Genomic DNA, 18,897 nt, shown 5'->3' on the forward strand with positions numbered 1-18,897 from the left:
CCAGCCCTTCTAGAGGGATGAGGGAGACTCAGCACCTAGTAACCCTCTCATAACCAGCCTTGTCCAGTGAGCCCCACCCTGAGCTAGAGGGGAAGCTGAGGGTAACACGGCCTCTGGCCATTTCCACTTTAGCTTCTTTCCAAGGGTCGAGAACTTGGAATCAGAGTTGGCTATACACTCTGTGTCTTTCTGTCTACTGGTACTTAACCTAATAAAGCAGGGTGTCCACGTGCAAAGGTCTCCTTGGACTGCATGGGATAGAGCCTGAGAAGGTCACGGACTTTCGTTCAGTAGACTGTTTGCTTTATCTGGCATTGCCCAAGAGAAGAAAATGCAGTATGATAATTCCCAGGTATAATGGAACACACTGAAGCTCTGTCCAGAACATAAGAACAGCACAGCAATTTTCATCCACAAATGATTCATTTACTTCTCTGCCAATGAGCCTGACTTATAAAGTTAACCTTCCAGAATGAAAAAGTTTGCTTTTATTGAAATGGCAGGACATTTATGTTTTCTTACCAAATGTGAAGGCTGGAGGGGACATTTAAAAGCTGAGTCTGTCAGGCCAGCAGGGCCCAGTGTGTGTGGGAAGGGAGAGGAGAATCACCCGGGAACTCGATGCCCGCGGAGTTGTCCCTGCCACCCACCCCCTCAACCTGAAAGCATGAAGCTGGAAGTTGTCACCACGAGTTCTCAGGCAAGATGAAGGGACTGTGCTGAGCAGCCATCCACGAAGAGAGGAAAAGCAAGGACCGTGTTTCCCCCTGAGCACAGGGTTTTCTTTCTGTAGATTAGCTTTTGGCAAAATCGTGTCTTTGGAAACTCTGAGTCACAGCATTTCCATGGTCTCCCTGTGGCAGCCGACAGCAAGCCTTCTTGGGGACGCTGTTTCTGCTCTTTAATCGTCTCCAAGTTTTTGAGTGAGTGTAAAGGGGATGTTAGGTTTAAACAAAATAAACATCTATTCTCTATCCCTCATTAAGGTCCTCAGGTTTATTTCCAATATTCACACCAATATTTCAGTGACTTGACTTCAAACAAACACTGTATTGTATCTAATGTAAATATAGTCCAGACATTTGCTGGGAGAAGAATCTTTGATCGTTGACATGAAAACAAACCTTTATGTTTAATAGTAAACAGGTTTGTACTAAAAGTAAGCCATGACTTTGTAGAATTTTAACTTCTTTTTTAAATTTATTTTTAATTTTTAGAAGATTTTATTCATTTATTTTAGAGTGTGCATGAGCGGGCAGAGGGGTGGAGGGAGAGAGAGCTAGAGAATCCTCAAGCAGACTCCCCACTGAGCCTAGAGCCCGACGCGGGGTTTGATCCCATGACCCTGAGATCATGATATGAGGCGAAATCAAGAGTTGATTGCTCAACTGACTGAGCACCCAGGCGCCCCAGTTTTAACTTCTTGATGGATATATAAAATGTCTTTACCTGGCAAAGTAGTTCTCCATGTAATAGGAAGCAAGGAGTGAATTTTCGTCAGCATTTTCCTGTATTTGAATGGTTTTGGTCCAGAGTACTGCCTTCAGGTGTCCCCGCTTGCACAAGACCCTGTCCTCTCTGCTGTCATGTGCTGTCATGGAGTTTACTGGTTGGGCTCCCTGAAGCAGAGGGTACCTTCACCTTCTGAGGCCCCATGACCTAATGGCCAGGGACACCATGTCAACCAGACTTCGAGCTACATTCCTCCATTTCGTCCTCAAGAAAGCCTTGGGCCCTCAGAATTATCGTGTCCTCCATCTCTCGGTCATCTGTTTGCTGGTGACTGTCACTGGAGCTACTTGTCACCTCTGCCCCTCCCTCAGAACTTCAGCAGTTCCACTCAGCACCTCGAGAGAAGGTCTCAAATGGTGGTCCCCAGACCAGCAGCAGCAGAGCCACCTGGCACGCCTTAAAATGCTGATCCCCAGGGCCCTCCCCTGGTTGACCCCACACTCCGGAGGGGTGCCCCACCACACTGGATTTTAGCTGGCTCTCCAGGAGATTCTGTTGCCATTTAAGTTGGAGAGTCACCACTCTAGAATAAAGTCTCCGTAAGAGGCCTTCTCTAATCTGTCCCCAATCCACCATCTTAACCTTCACTCCAAGTATATCCGTCCGTTAACTTGCCAACCTCCCAGCCTGGCTGCTCACCTCCATGCTGGGGCTCACACTCCCTTCCTGGTGCCAGGCTCCTCGCCCTTTCTCTCGGCTTCTCGCAGTCCCAGGCCTCCCTGGAGATTTCCTCACTGGCGTCGGCTCCTGTTCCCCTATATACCTTACCTGAAATAGCGCATCCCGGGCTCCTTACAAAAGCTCAGATCATCTTCACTTATGCACTCACTGGTTGGGGGTTGTTGTGTTCTCAGAGAAGATGCACTGAAGTCCTAACCCATGCACCTGTGTGTCTGACCTTCCCTGGAAATAGCCTCTGCAGATATAATCAGATTAAGATGAGGCCGTGCTGCATTAGCATGGGCCCCAAATCCAAGGACTGATGTCCTTAGAGGAAGACCACATGAGAGAAAAATGCCATTTAAAGACAGAGCCGAGGGGTGTGTGGGTGGCTCAGTGGGTTAAGTCTCTGCCTTTGGCTCAGGTCAGGATCTCCGCTTTCTGGGATCAAGTCCTGCATTGGGCTCTCTGCTCAGTAGGGGGCCTGCTTCCCCACCTCTCTCTGCCTGCTTTTCTGCCTGCTAGTGATCTCTCTCTCTGCCAAATAAATAAAATCCTAAAATTAAATAAATAAATAAATAAATAAATACAGAGCCGAGGCTGAAATGCTGCAGCTGTGAGCTGAGGAGAAGTCAAGGACTTCTGGCAGCCACCAGGAGCCAGGGAGAGGCAAGGAGGGATTCTGCCCAGACCCCAGAGGGGGCACAGCCCTGACAACAGCTTGATTTTGAGCTGTAGCCTTCAAAGCTGTGAGAGTATCAGTTTCTGTGGAGGCAGCCAATTTGTGGTACTTTGTTATGGCTGCCCTAGGAAATTGACACACATGCCCGGCCCTGCCCTTCCAGAAGGTTTGGGTGGTCTTGTCTGTAGGAACCATGGTTATAAGCACCGTCTGTCTCCCTCCCTTCCCTCCAGCCCCTCAGGCACACATTCAAGAGCTTTCTTTCCACCCTCTCTTAGAGGTTGCTGGCCCGGTACAGCTTCTGTGCCGTGTGGGGGCAGAGCAGCGGTCGGAAGCTGGGCGTTATTGCTTACTAGCTCTTGACTATGGGTGGTTGACTCCATTTCTTCATCCTTAAAATGGAGCAATGACTGTATCTACCCGAAATGGCTCTTGGGATGTGCAAACACACAGGCGGTGTGTAGAACCCCAAGGAGCATGTAGTGAGAGCCTGTTATATGCATCCTGCCTTTATCATTTGTTCTTTCCCCGTGGCTAGCAGGATGCCTTACCTACAAGCATGCAGTCAGTGCTTGAGACTGATTGGCTAAGGATTTGAGGAGCATGTCCCCCAAAATGTAGTCTACCGAGTCCAGTCCTCCTTCGTACACTTTCCTTTGAACACTTTCTCAAATAGGACTTTAAGATTTTTTTTTTTTATTTTGTACAGAGAGAGAGATCACAAGTAGGCAGAGAGAGAGGGGGAAGCAGGCTCCCTGCTGATGTGGGACTCGATCCCAGGACCCTGGGATCACGACCTGAGCCGAAGGCAGAGGCTTTAACCCACTGAGCCACCCAGGTGCCCCTCAAACAGGACTTTAAAAGCAGTCTGTTTGCCTCCCTACTGCAAGGGAAGCCCAAAATCCAAGTGCTGCTCCTTCCCCTAAGAGCCCGTTGTGAGGCTCGGCATGTGGAAAGTGCACATGGGAGGGGGCTGCCTTTCCTCGTGGCCCGTGGGGGCAAAACCAAGAATCCTGGAAAACAAAACAGATTAGCTTATAATCCATGTCATTAGTGGTCCCTGATTGTAAAGCAGTTTGTTCTAGGCTACAGCCCATAAATCCTCTTTTATATATAATTAAAAAGAAATCTGTAGCAAAGAACTGTTAATTCGTCCCTTCAGGTTATGCATTCACACAGTCATTTGCTTTGTTTGTGAACTTTCCCTTTATATAAAGGGCCAATATTCTGGAAAATATTAGAACAGCATGTAGTATCTCTTGCTGTGTTTGAAGAAACAGATAAGACTTCCAAATCTGTCTCCCACTTAGACAGTTTAGCAGTGGGGGAGGGGATGTGGTGGGGAAGGAAGGGCATAAGCACCATGACGGGCTATATTCCAGGAATACTCCTTCCCTCAGGGAAGCTGGAACTGTTGTCACCTTTCCCAGAAGTAAACTCTTTAAAAAAAAATACCTATTTAGCTTTTTTTCTTTTTAATAGCTATGAATGGATGGAGTAGCTTTGCCCCACGCAGCTGTAGCAAGCCAAGAGCCAGCTGTGGAGGGAGGATCACCCGATGGGGAGAGTTGAGCTCCTTACGATGGAGTGAGGACATCCATGCTCAGCTACTTTGGACTTACCATTTTTAAATGACTTTCTATCTTTTTAAAGGCCTGTTCGTGGGCTCTCCGTCTTGGGTCCAAAGCTGAGGGAGAACCACACCTCATTTTGGGAGCCGTTTTTGTCTTTGGTCCACGGAGGCTCCTTCTGGAATTTGTTCTTGTATCCCCGTTCCCCCACCTTCCCATGGGCCACCATCAAAAAAGTCAGATGTGTATTCATCTGTTTGTCTGTATTCTTACAAAAGATATTGTTGGGTTTGTGTGCAAATTTTTATTTAGACAATTTTTTGTAACTGGTTTTATGCCGTACATTTTTTGTTTGTTTCTGTTTTCACTCTCAGAATTTCGGATCCATGTACATTGCTGTATGTCAGCTAGTTTGCTCCCTGTCGCCCCAAATGGCACTCTATGGCCAGTACCCCCATTTTACTGCCCACCCTCCGGGGATGGACACCAGAGTGCCTCCAGCTCCCCCTTACACATATGGTGCCTCGAGGAACCTCCTGCTGTGAGGCCCCAGGAACCAGCGTCCCTGTTCCTGCGGGCTGTGAACCAGAGGTGGGTTAGCTAGCTTGCAGGGCGTGTGTAAGCATGATGTGACCACGCCAGCCAGACTGGCCCCGAGCCAGGCTACATCAGACTTCTCTCGGTCAGCCCCCAAACCCATCCCACAGGTAGCCCTAGCCACTTTCTAATGTATTGCCAGTGATGTTACGGAGATACCTCATGGCTTCTGTAATTTGCATTTCTCTGATTACTCATGAGTTTGAACTGGCCTTCAGAACTCTGTTAGCATAGTTAGGACATGGGGGGGTGCTCAGGGCAGTCCCCCGCACAGCCCCACTAGGGTAGCTGTTGTTGTTCTCTAAATACAAGCATTGTTTAAATGATGGTTGGTGTACTAATGTCCTAATATAAAACTTACATTCTAGTGGTTATTTCTGCTCTTGAATTACATTCAGTGTTTGCCTTCTACTGTGGCCCTCCTATCTGTCCACCGTGTACTTCTCTCCATTTCCACCATCCCCACCTTGGTTCATCCACGACCCTCTGCTCTCCTGCAGTCTCTGTGCCCCGTGCTCACTCTGGACATCTCCTCACTCCAGCTCCAGCTCTCAACACTCCAGTAGAAGGATCTTTTAAAAATCTCTTCCATCTCTCCTGGCTTCCTATTTCTCTGCCAATAAAATCCTCACCATAGCCTGTGGGGTGGCCCCTCCTTATCCTGGCTCCCGTCTCCCTGCCCTCTGGCCCCAGTGGCAGCTCCTTGGGGAAACTTCCGCCCCACCGTTGCTTCCCCGTGGGATGACTGGCCTGCATCGCTTCCCCTGCCCTAGTCAATTCCTTCTTTATCTTCACAGTTCCATTTGGAGGTCACTTCCCTGATCCTGAAACTGGATCAGTCCTCCAGGTATCCTTTCATAGGTCTTAAGTCATCTATAATCACATGGTCAGTTCCAAAGGGATCTCTTTGAAGTCCTTCTCCTCCTACACACCCCCCCACTGCCGCACTGTGCTGAGGGCCCAGGCTACCACTGCCCTGTCGCCCCATGTTCCAGCACCTAGCACTGTACTCCGAGCTCCTGCGGTGGGTGTCCAACAGAGGCCTCTTTACTGCAGAACAGTTGTAATCAAAGAGAGCCAGAGGGAAACACAGCCCTGCAAAGGCCAGGGGGCACGAGACACTCTGTCCCCGATGGATCCCAGGCTGGCTGGTGCTGCTCACCGGGCTTATCTCCGGAGGACCAGCAAAGTGGCCCCCCAGGAGCTGTGACTCATGCAAGGAAGGAGGAAGAGGCCCTTGTGGGAGATAAAAGCTCTGCTCTTGGTAACTGATAAAGTGCAACCAAAAATACAAAAATCTTATTTTGGACCAAATGTAGATGCTTTTAAGAGTGCCTGATTAAAATAAGGAAATCAAATCAGCAAGGCAAATAACTCTTCAAAAGGCCAGACTCCATTCTGACTCAGCTCACAGCCTTTGTTAATCGAGTTCTGTTTCTTTCCCTACACAGAGTACGTACTGATACCTCCTTTTGCCTCTGTGTGTTTTCAAAAAACTGTTTTCAAATACTATCTTAAGTAGGTCATTTAAAATATGCACAGTTTTATCAAGGATGAGGAAGACTTTTGTTAATCCTTTCCTATGGCAAATAATCACCACCCCCCATGCATTACTGATAACGAAGTTTGATGGTCCCTGACCCTCGTATAGGAGGCCCACTTGGTGGGGGTGGGGGAGCTGGAAGTGGGTGTAAACGAAGGTCCTGAATGTAGCAGGTGAGAGGGCCCAGGGCTGACACGATCAGCATTTTGGGCTTAGAACCTGCTGGCAAGCGGAGGGGCTGCCTTCTCCGAGTTCTGTTCGGGTGGGTCCCACTGTGGTGTGAGAGTCACGGGCAGCAAGCCCACCATTCCTCACGTTCCTTTAACTTGGGAAGTGAAGACCCCAAAGTTGAGGAGTCTCGGAGACAGGGGCCATGGACCGCCTTATCCCGTGACTTCTGTACAGATCTCAGACCCATTTACCACTCACCGGGAGCTTCAGGTGCAAGTAAACCAAACAAAGCAACCTTGAGTCCGTGTTGCCCTTCTTCCCTAGCCTGGAACTTGGGCCAGACTCTAATTTCCAGCATGGTTCTTTCTCTCCCTCAGGTCTATAGATTTTCCTAATGATAAAAATAGTGAAGTATATTGACCTTTTACCCTGATCCTGTCTAAGCCCTTTTAATGCCCTTATTCTTGACAACACCCTAAGTACTGTAGTTATGTTTGCTGGGAAATTCCTCCCTGAGTTCAGGATGAAATTCTAAGTTCTCTTCATTTGGGGAAAAAAAAAAAAAAGGCTTTCCAGCACCTTGTGCCCGTCTCCCCATACAGCCTTTTTTCTGGCTTCATTGCCTTCCCTGGAATGGCCAGCCAGTACCTGCTCCTCAAAGAACTAGTTCAGGCCTCCCTACGTTTAGCGCCCTGCACATGCATAGCTTTCTGCCACACTCATGAGCACGCTATGTCTCCAGTGACTTGCCCATTGTCACAGTAGCAGTGGGTTTCTGGTAGGGCTGGACTGGATGTTCTGTTTCTCTGTATCCCATATCTCACACTGTGCTTAGCAGGGTAGGTGGCAAACAGGGAATGAGGGAGAAGGCAGACTTGTGTGTGTGAATTCTGTACATTGAAGTCTGTGTTTCAACTTACACCAGAACTTTTTCTTTTTTTTCTTTTCTTTTCTTTTAAAAAAAAATTATTTATTTATTTGACAGTCACAAGTAGGCAGAGAGGCAGGAAGAGAGAGAGGAGGAAGCAGGCTCCCTGCTGAGCAGAGAGCCCAATGCCGGGCTCGATCCCAGGACCCTGGGATCATGACCTGAGCCGAAGGCAGAGGCTTTAAGCCACTGAGCCACCCAGGTGCCCCCAGAACTTTCTCAAAATTGAAAATGAGTCCTAAGCAGATTGCCCCTGTGCTCTGCTCTGAGGGCTTCCCCACCCCCAACACAGTGACATCTGTACATTCACATGTTTCAATAGTCTTTATGTAAATAATTGCCAGAACATCCTATCCCTCCATTCTCTAGCTTTCCAGGATTATTTAAGGATCTAAAATAGGAATGGATGATATCTGGCATATTTAAAATAACTATCCTGTTTAGTGGTTGTGTTTCTGGGCTAAGATTCAAAGGAAATCGGTATTTCCAGAGTCTTACTTGATGGCAAATTGCATGAAGTCCTTCTAAACAGCTGAAACTGCCTCAGTGATATGACTTTGTCGAGTCTAAAACTGTGCCTCGGAGTCAATGACAAGTTGAAAAGGCTGCATGTGCATTTCCAGAGTTCAGAAATATACCCACTGGTGAAGCCTCCAGGGAGGGAGAGGCATACGTCTGAGGGTCTTCAGTGTCTGTACTCCATCCTATCTCAGACCTCCAGCCTCAAGGGCAGGTCCCCTCTGCCTACAGGGTCTGGGGGTGCATTGGAGCTGAGGCATCCTCCTGGGGCACCTTAGTGAAAGTAGCCACTTCTGCCCACACCCCCCTTCTTCATTTACCACCATCTGAAAACCCATTATCCATAATGGGGCACACTATTGTGCCATCTTCCCTGTTGACCATAGCCGCAAGGAGCATGAGGGCTCCCCCTGGCTAGCCCCCTCCTGAATGCATGAATGCATATCCCCCCCCCCCCCCCCCCCCCCCCCCCCCCCCCGCCCTGTGTTAGGGCAGAGAGAGGCGCTCCCTCCCAGCCTGACCTTTACACATCCTGTCTCACAAAGCCAACCGGCCCCCTCCGTACAACCATTTCTCCTCCTCAACCCCCTTTTGTGAGTAGATGTCATACTAGCAAGCAGAGTATCATGACTGGAGCAAAATTTGAACTCTTTTCCCCTTGTAAAACATGATTTTATTCCAGTATAAATGCTAGGGCTTCTGTTTGCACTCCCTGCTATCCCAAGAGAGTGATTCTTCAATAGCAAGATGTTAACAGAGCTTCTACTAGGCTAAGATTCCGTTTCTCTGTTTCAGGTTAATCCAAAGAAGGGATGTCAGGTGGACCTGGTATTTACCACAGATCACTATAACCCAGAGGTAAGCTGCCACAATCGCTATAGAATCCAGTTAGCAACTCCTGTGGATTTATTTTTTTAAAAAGGTGAAAGTCTGAATGTATAGTGACCTGGAGGTTAGCTTCTGGTTTGGTTTTTTTTAATGCTTTGTTTTGTGTTCTCAAGAATTGAAGAGCAGAGCTAACAGGAACCCACGATCGAACGCCTTCAACTCCATGGCCTTATGCAAGACTGCATTTAAAACAGTCCCAGAGCCACCGTCCCCTCCTTCCTTTGCCCCTGGGAGGGAATTTCACAGTTCCTTTGGTACCCCCTCCTCACACCTCTAAATGCTTAGAATGACTCACTCCCAAATGTCAACCTGTTCCTCTTCCTGTCATCTCTTGACATTTTCTTAGCAGGCTGGCTTCACATGAGGCCAATTCCATGAGCTCCCATACAGAAGTATTCTCTAAAACACAGAGCAATGTATGCCGCAGGCATTATTAATGTCTCTACAATCATGACCAAGTCAGGCCATGGTTTGCCAAGTTTCCTTTACCTGATCTTAAGAAGAGAGTAAACAGAAGACTCATACCCAAATTAGAACCAGATGAGCTGCCATGTGCTGGGCTGAGCTAGGAGTTAGCAGCTGGAACTTGGGTGGAGAGACCAGCCCAGATGCTGTCTGCGTGGTGCTGATTCAAAGCAGGCAGCATCCCATTCAAGTGTCTCAGGGGCAGAGCTTCCAGAGGGAAGGCATGACCCCAGCCCACAGGGAGGCTTCTGGTACAGTACATAGAAATAAGTTCTACCAGTACATAGAAATAAGTACATAGTACATAGAAATGCCTACCAGTACATAGAAATAAGTTCTAACCACATAGCCATGTATTCTGACTTTGCTGCTTTGCTTAAGAGCTAAGCATCTTCTTAAAGCATAAGGAAGACCACTTTGATTTCTAGCATTGCAAACTGAAAGTGTTAGATTAAAGGTAAAGGGAAAACAGATTATATTGACCAACAGTGTTTCTGGGAAGAGCGCAGCTAGCTAGTTGAAATGCTCCATTTCAGGGCATGAGGAGAGTGCTTTGCTTTGATTCCATGGAGCTGTTTCGGGGTGGGAGGGTAGGAAAAGGAAGGAAAATGAAAGGAGACAATACCTGGTTTCTTTTCTCTTTCCTGGAAACAGCTTAGACATCAAAAGAGATTATGTGCCTGCTCTCTCTTCTGCCTTTGATAAGCCTCTTCTGGGATGCCCCCTTCACCTTTCTTCCATGTTGCGGCCGATAATTAGGATTTTAATGCACTACTGAAATTCCCTCTCATTCCAAGTAGCACTCATGGGAGGAAGGATCTCCCATTGTAAAGCATAGTTCAGTTTTTTTGAGTTAGTGCTAGAAATGGACTTACTAAGCAGATCCAATTTTCATTAAAATTTGTCTCCTTGTGAGCTTTTTAATTTAAAGTTTCTTTTTGGTTGTTGTCATCCAGTTTCAATGACTGTAAAAGTGAAAAGAACTGAACTGCTCAACCAACCACTTTGTAACAGGAGTTCTTAACTAGGGGCCCATGGATGGGTTTGGGTGGGGCCATGACTAGTGGCCCATGATCTTCCTCAAATTCTAGGCTTAGTGGTGATGGTCTGAGCATACGTGCATTTTTCTGGGAATAGATTCTGGCTTTTTTTGTTGTTGGGGTAAGGTGTCTGTGACCAATGAGGATGAAGAAGCACTGTCCTGTGATTGAATCAAATATTTAATGTTTATTTGAAGCATCTAACTGTCCATCTCCAAGTGTCTCTGGACTGGAAGAAAAGTGAGGGGATGATCCCAGAGTACTCAGTATGTCTGTGTTTAAATACAAATGCAAACAGACATCCCTTGGATTGGTCCTGTTTGGGTGCCATTTGTCTCCATTCCTTCCAAATTAGATCTTGGAGTAGAGAGATGGAGTTAGTATAGAGCCAGGGTTTTGGCATCAGATAGACATGAGCTCAACTCCTGGCTTAGCATTTACTAGCTGGGAGACCTTGGAGTAAGTTCCTCCTTAGACTTCAGTATCTTCATCTGTAAAGTTGGCATCAGAGAGCCGAATTCATAAGGCAGTATGAGGATGTTGTCACTTCTGTTAATGGGAACCAACTTCATCTTTCGGTTCAAGTTAGCAAGCTTGAGGTCCAGCTAAGCATTATGTTGGTGCACAGTAGAAAAAGTACCTACTGTCCTTGAGGTTGGAACCAAGCAGTACTCAATAGGCACCAACAATCTTTCTTTCAGATAGACCCAGCATTATTGTATAAGGGCATTGTCGGAAAGCAGGAGTTTAAATGACAGCAAAGAGGAAGGACCATTGTGTTCAGCAGTGAGCACAGAAATCACTTTCCACAAAGCCAAGACCACTGCATCTATATTGATGCCACATACAAGGAACTTCTCGATCCCTGTGTGTAGCTGTGTATTGGGGTCAGTGGGCAGTGATAAGTAGCCATTCTGTTTAATTCCAAAATCTTTATTTCAGGTTGGTGAGGAGCATTTGGGGAAGTGTTCTGCTCGAGTGTTTTTCAGGAATCAGAAACCCAGACCAGCTATTAATGTGACTTGCACACGGCTCATCGAGAAGAACAAAAGACAGGAAGAGGATTACCTGCTTTATAAGCACATGAAGCAACTTAAAACCCCCCTGGATGTCATCAGCATACCTGGTATGAACCAGTGTCTGGAATTTCTGTATTAGGGAATGTATGTAATGACTAAATCCTAAATAGAATGATCGTGTACATTTTTATCCCCAAAGTGGCACTTTAATTCATCTATAGAATGTGGTAGACCTCTTTATTTAAAAAAAAAAAAAAAACCCTCAGAATTATCATTTTCCTGTTCTTCATCTTCAGGACAATATGGTAACTCCATCAAGAGCTCTTGGTGCCCTTTTAATCTCCCCACTATGCGTCCCAGACAAGGGTCAGGGTGAGAGCTCAACCTTCAAAGAAGAGGTAGAGTTGCTACAGGAGAGGCACGTAGTGGGGAAGTTTCCAGGGCTGAATCCAGAGTGAGGCGACATTTCTAAAGATTTGCAGTGTTGGCCTTGGAAACGTATGTGATGAAGCACCATCACCAGACCCCCACGGTGCCCACCACAGACGTCCACGCAGAGCTGGGCGAGCCAGCTGTCTCGGGACCTTGCTGGGAGGCTGCAGCAGAATCAAGTTTGTCTCACTTAAGAACTAATGGGCAGCGGTGCCGTCTTTAATAAGAAATGAGCCCGGCCCTCCGAAGTGACTCAGCTGCAGTGAAGCAGAGCTCATGCTTTCTGACCTCAGCACTATTGAGTGCGTGTGTGGGCAGCAGCTGAAACTCCGCACTTACTGGCAAATCCAATTTGCAAAACCACAAAAGTCATCTCTGGACTTGTGCTCGGGTATTAAGCTTGACATCTGACCGGTGTAGCACTCTGCATCCCATGCTCTCTCCCGGCTCCCTCGTTTGCCCAGAGACTATAATGGACCCATGTCCACATGGCGGGACCTGTGGTCTCCACTCCTGAGTGCATCTGTGCCCCCCTCCATTTGTCAAGACTAAGTGTTCTTAAAAACCTGCCTATAGAATACTGCTCCTTGCCTTTCTAAAATTCAGAAACTTGGGTGTTTCCCATAGTCATTCTCTAACAACTCAGCTTAAATCCTGTCCCAGAGAATTATGAGAGACAATTCAAAATCTTGAGATTTCCTTATGTTTAGTACTGTCTGAGATAAATGGGATCATGACTGATGCTTACAATCTACATTTATCTAGAGATTTCCTCCCTTTCGCATTAGCTGGGGAAATAAGATTTTATATAGTCTCCTTAAAACACAAATTTTAGAAACTGTAATAGGACCTTTTCTTTGAATATTTGCTATAGGATCACTACATTTTGGATACTTTTTAATCATGGAGTAAACTGCATTTTGTTCAATTAATATGTCCTACATGCCCACAAGGATCATTCTGTAACAATCTAACTTAGTGTGGCATAAAGCTCCAAAAACTTACTTTAATAGAGGGCACCTTTTTGTTAACAATTTACAAGTTCTGTTGTCGCTTTAAGTTCAGTGGAGGCATATAATGGTACTATTTATAGCCTGTCTCTGTATACAAAATTATTAAAACTGGAAGGGTTTGGTTTTAGACAAGAGTGAGTCAGAACTGTGGCGCTGTCCTCGGATTGGCCAGTTCGGATCTCAGCAGCCTCTGTTCCGTATGCAGTCAGTCCGGGGCGCTGGGCTTCTGGAGGACAGCATTCTCTACAACTGATGGGTGAGACCATCTAATCCGTTTCAGGATATCCTCACTCCACACTATTTTTCCCCTAAAGAAATGGTCGTTTGGTTTTTGTGACGAGTACAACTTTCACTTTTCTAATGAATTTACAAACTTCCTTTAGTTGAGCCCAAGTATGCTACAGAGGAAAATACTGAAGACCTGGGAACAACCAGCCCGGGTCTGGCCACCTAAATGAATCTGTAGCAGGGTTGTCAGCCATCCTTGTTATTCCCAGCGTTCAGTGTAACTAACTTGCTTACTAGCAATGGCTTTGTTGAGCCCCCAGGGGCACTGTGAGATGAGTCCTGTGATGGGTGGCTGGATGAAGGAAGCTTTCACTCTCTCTTGCTCCCACCCCCACATGCACTCCTCCAGGAGTCCGAGGCTCAGCTCAAACCTCTTCTCTGTGAAGCTTTCCCCAGATTCCTCCTGCCCAAAGAAACCTCTCCCTTCCCTGTGCTCTGTCAGCATTTTGATCCTCCTCCTCTTGAGGCCAGTATCAGCTGTGTTTCTGCAGTGTCAGCGAGCGGAGGGGAGTGACCCATCTTTGGGTCTCTCACAGCACCCACACCATCCATGAATGCTCCTTGAATTGACTAGCATTATAAACCAGCCAAGTCAAGTTCCACCTGTACAGAGAAGAATTTATGCTAAAGATTATTCTTCCAAGAAGGATTAGTTTCCTGATAAGTTTGTTATTTGTTATTCCTCACATATTATATTATTATTGAGCCTTTATTTAAACTGAGAATAGCTCCACCAAATTGCATAAAAGGATGGTCCATGAACAGTTATCTTATAAATTAATTACATGCTAAAATTTGAGTTCCTCAAAGTCACAAAAGGTGATTTATTAATCATTGTATCCCCACCTCTAGCAGTGTCTGATATGAAGTAGGTTTTTATAAATACGTGTTGAAATGAAAAGATTGCAGTTCCAAAAACAATACCACAGGGGAAAACCCACTTGATTTCTTCATGTGGTCAAAATCAGTGACAGAGATACTGGCAATTCACTGGTTAGCTTTAAAGCCAATGATTAGTGAAGGACAAAGACATTGAGCAGTCAGCAAAGACCATTGCATGGACTTGTAGACCCAGACCAGAAGGTAATGTGGAGAAGATACTTGATAGACTTTTCAATCTAAATTTAAAATGCCTCTCAACTAACAAGACTTTAACTTTGAATATCATTCTAGCTCTTACTTTACTTTAATATGGTACAACAAATAGCCCTTCATTTCTTTAGAGTAGCTTTACCCAGTAGGTTGTACGTACTGTGAAGCACGGGAATCTCTGTATGATGTAGAAACAGATAAGAACAAATCATGTGTCCAGCACAAGGTCTTGCTGTAAGAGAGGGCTGATGCGGCTGAGTTTACGCTCCTATTCATTCCTAAACATGTGAAATTGTGTCTCCAAAATGCCATAATGAAAAGGTGCTTTTTTTTTTTTTTTTTCTTTTTTCTTCCCTCTCAGATAGTCATGGACATATTGATCCCTCTCTGAGACCCATTTGGGATTTGGCTTTTCTTGGCAGCTCTTATGTGATGTGGGAAAAGACAACCCAGTTTTTACACTACTACATGGCACAGATCAGCAGTGTTAACCAATGGGTAAGGAAAAAAACCCTGAAAATTAATTTTATGTCATAAGAGATACAAATAATGCAGAGTTCTAAGACTACGTTATTTTGAATTTCTAGTTTGACGGAAACAGTTTTACTTGCTGTCATTTACTTGCATGTCATTCATTCAGTAAATATGTCCATGCCTGCAATGGACCAGGTATAGTTTTAAAGAGTGTGGATTTAGCAGTGAACAAAAAAAAACCACGGTATAGCTGCCCTCACTGAAATTAATTTTGGTGAGGGAAGAGAAAGATGGTGAACTAATAAACAGTATGTGTCAAATGGTGCTATTAAGCACAATAGGAAAAATCAGGGAGAAGGGAATGCAAGGGAGTGTTAGAATTGCTCCTTGTATTTTCTCAAGTAAGCCCCCTCCAATTTGAGCAGGGCTGGCAGTGAAGCAGAGGCCTAGGGGTAGTGAGTGAGCCGAGCCTCTGTAAGGGAAGAGGATTCAGGCAGGAGGAACCGAGGGCAGCGATGTGGCTGATGGGCTGGAGAAGCAGCCGTGGGGCTACTGTGACTGGAACAGAGTCAGCAAGGGAGTGTGCCAGGAGATGAAATGGAGAGGACCAGTTCCTGGCAGGCCTCACGGGCCAGTAGAAGAACCTTGTCTTTTACCCATTAGAGCATTTTTAGCCCAGGAGTGACATGATCTGACTTACAATACCATCATTCTGGCTGCTGTGCTGAGAAGAGACCAGAGAGAGACAGCAGTAGAAGCAGGGAGACCACCGAAGTATTGGCAATAATCTAGGCAAAGCCTGGGGTGACTGGGACCAGTGGCCGCAGTCGAGGTGGTGAGAAGTGTTTGCGTCCTTCATGTAGTTTGAAGTTGGGCCATCAGTTTGTTATATGGGCTGGATGGAGATCTAGCTAAGGAGAAAAGTCAGGGATGAGTCTTGGGATTTTGGCCTGAGTAACTGGAAGGATAGAGTTTTCAAATTCACTGATTGGGGAAGACTGCAGGGGCAACAGATTTGGGAAGAAATGAGTTTGATCCCGGGCATATAGACTAAGTTCTAAATTACCATATAGGTGGTATTTAAAGCTACAAGAGTGGATGACATCACAGAGAACGTGTAGATAGAGAAAAGTTCTGTATGGAGTCCTGTGACACTTGTAACTTCAGAGGTTTCAGATAAGAGAAAAGATGTTTCAGGGATGAAGCTTGACTCTATCCAGTGCTGCCAGAGAATCCCACCTAAAGAGGCCTGAGATTGACTATTTGACTTAGGTGGTTGGAAGTCACTGGAGAGTTCATCAAGAGCTAGCTCACTGGCACAGTGTGGGTAAAGACCTAAGTGAAGTACGTTGGGAACGACTGGGAGAAGGGAAGTGGACACTCCATGTCTTTCAAGGAACTGAGCTCTAAAGGGGACTAACAAGAAAGCAACGGGCCGTAGCTGCAGGATGGGTAAGCACAGGGTTGAAAGAGAGTTTGTTTTCTGTTGTATTTTTAGGTTGGAAAGTTTAACAGCATATTTATATGTTGGTGAGAAAAATCCAGTAGCAAGGGGCAAAGGTGGACTTGTAGGAAAGCAAAGGAAGAACTGTTGGAGCTCATATCTTTGAGTAGGCAAGAGGATAGGATCCGTCCAAGAGATGCTCTTAGAACATGGAGAGTTCACCTGGGGGGAGGGCGGAGGCGCAGTGTCACAGTTGCTGACAGGAGGCTAGCTATCGTGGTGGGAGGCGTGGAAGTTCTCACTGCTTCTGTGTTCTCAGTGAAGGCTGAGACAAACTCATCTTGTGGGAGCAAGAATAAGAGTGGAGGTGTTGGAAGTGTGGGGGGGTGCATGGACTTGGCATTCTGCAGCCCTACGGGCTCCCGGAAGGATCTGCACTCATGAATATAGAGGGGGGCTAGTCATGCTGAGCTGTCTGGGCCTGGATAGAGTCAAGTGGGCTTAGCCCAAGCTGGGGTTATTGTCAGGAAAGTAGGACGTAGAGAGAGAGTGACATTTCCAGTCAACTAGGTCAGTTGCTTTTAAGAGAGGCAAGATGAACTAACCTTAAGGACAAATTTCTAAAATCCATTTTCTTCATGGATGGGTGAAACAGTGGATTCACCCGTGGATGGATCATTAGTGAATATCTTCTGAGTACAAAGATTTGCCCGTCATCAAGTAAGCACTTTTTAAAAAAAAAATTTATTTCTTTAAGTATGTTGATAGTCAATGTTATATTAGTTTCAGAGGCACAGCATAGCGATCGGGCACTTCTATACGTTAGCCAGTGCTCACCCATCACTGCGCAACATTGTTACAGTATTATTGACTATATGCCATGTGCTGTACATTTCATCTCCATGTTTTTTTTATTTTATAGCTGGAAGTTTGTACCTCTTGATTCCCTTCACCTTATACACCCATTTCCCCTATTCCCTGCCTTTGATAAACATCAGCTATCTGGCTTTATAATAATTTTATAATTGTTAAATTATAAGTAATTTACTTATAATTATATAAGTAATATATCGCTTATATAATTATTATTAAATAATTTTATATTAAAAATAAAAATATTTTTCTAGCTTTTCAAGGCTGAGTAATGTAGCATACTATATATGCTATAAGATTTTATAGCATATATGGATATGCTACTCCATACCATATCTTCCTTATCCATTCATCTACTGACAGATTGCTTGCATATCTTGGTTAATTGTTAAATGATGGTGCAGTGAGCAAAAGGTGTGGATATCTTTTCCAGTTAGTATTATCATTTTCTTTGGGTGAACACCAAATAATGGGAATCCTGCATTATGTGGTATTTCTATTTTGAATTTTTTGAAGAACCTCCATACTGTTTTCCACAGTGGTTGCACCAGTTGACATTCCCACCAGCAGTGTGTGAGGGCTCCCTTTTCTCCACATCCTTGCTAGCCCATGGTATTTCCTGTCTTTTTTATTTTAGCCATTCTGAGTGCTGTAAGATAATATTACATTGTGATTTTGATTTGCACTTCCCTGATTATTAGTGTTGTTGAGTGTCTTTTGGCCATCTGTTATGTCTTCTTTGAAGAAATGTCTATTTGGGTCCTCTGCTCAATTTTAATCAGATTATGTGTGTGTGTGTGTGTTTTGGGTTGACTGAGTCCTTTATATATTTTTGGATATTAACTCCTTATCTAAGAAATCATTTTTAAATATCTTCTCCCATTCATAGGTTGACTTTATGTCTTGTTGATGTTTTCCTTTGCTGTGTAAAATGTTTTTATACTGGTGTAGTCCCAATAGTTTGTTTTTGCTTTTGTTTCCCTTGCCTCAGGAGACATATCCATAAATATGTTGCTAAAAGCAGTGTGCAAAACATACCGTCTACGGGGTTTTTTAAGAGTTTTATGGTTTCAGGTCTCACTTTAGGTATTCAACCTATTCTGAATTTTTGTGTGTGGTTTAAGAAAGTGGTCCAGTTTCTTTCTTGTATGTCACTGTCCCATTTTCCCAACACCATTTGTTGAAAAGACTGCCTTTCCCCATTGCATATTCTTGACTCCTTTGTCATAGATTAATTGACCATATAGGTGTGGTTTTATTTCTGGGCTATTTTGTTGCATTGATTTATGTGTCTGTATTTCTGTGCCAGTACCATACTGTTTTGATTACTTTGGCTTTGTAGTAGTATATCTTGAGATCTGGAATTGTGATACTTCCAGTTTTGTTTTTGTCAAGATTGCTTTGGCTATTTGAGGTCTTTTGTTATTCCATACAAATTTAGGATGTATGTTCTAGTTCTGAGAAAAATACTGTTGGTATTTTGATAGAGCTTGTATTAAATCTGTAGATTGCTTTGGGCAGTATGGACATTTTAATAATATTCTTCTAGGGGCGGCTGGGTGGCTCAGTGGGTTAAGGCCTCTGCCTTAGGCTCAGGTCATGATCCCAGGGTTCTGGGATCAAGCCCCACGTGAGGCTCTCTGCTCAGCAGGGAGCCTGCTTCTCCCATCTCTCTCTCTCTGCCTG

The 18,897-nt window shown here is 45.2% G+C and overlaps 1 protein-coding gene across 1 annotated transcript in view; it reads left to right on the plus strand.

Annotated features, from left to right (window-relative positions):
- LOC111150844 (retinoic acid receptor responder 1) overlaps positions 1 to 18,897 on the plus strand; it is a 55,645-nt gene that overhangs the window by 6,515 nt on the left and 30,233 nt on the right. Inside the window, exons 2-4 of the mRNA XM_022508478.1 lie at positions 8,979 to 9,041; positions 11,519 to 11,702; positions 14,782 to 14,918. Of these exons, the coding sequence (XP_022364186.1) occupies positions 8,979 to 9,041; positions 11,519 to 11,702; positions 14,782 to 14,918 (384 nt within the window). The remainder of the gene's footprint in view (positions 1 to 8,978; positions 9,042 to 11,518; positions 11,703 to 14,781; positions 14,919 to 18,897) is intronic.

The sequence above is a fragment of the Enhydra lutris genome, unplaced genomic scaffold (genome assembly GCF_002288905.1).
Source record: "Enhydra lutris kenyoni isolate GAN:26980312 unplaced genomic scaffold, ASM228890v2 scaffoldscaffold2, whole genome shotgun sequence".
Classification (NCBI taxonomy): Eukaryota; Metazoa; Chordata; class Mammalia; order Carnivora; family Mustelidae; genus Enhydra; species Enhydra lutris.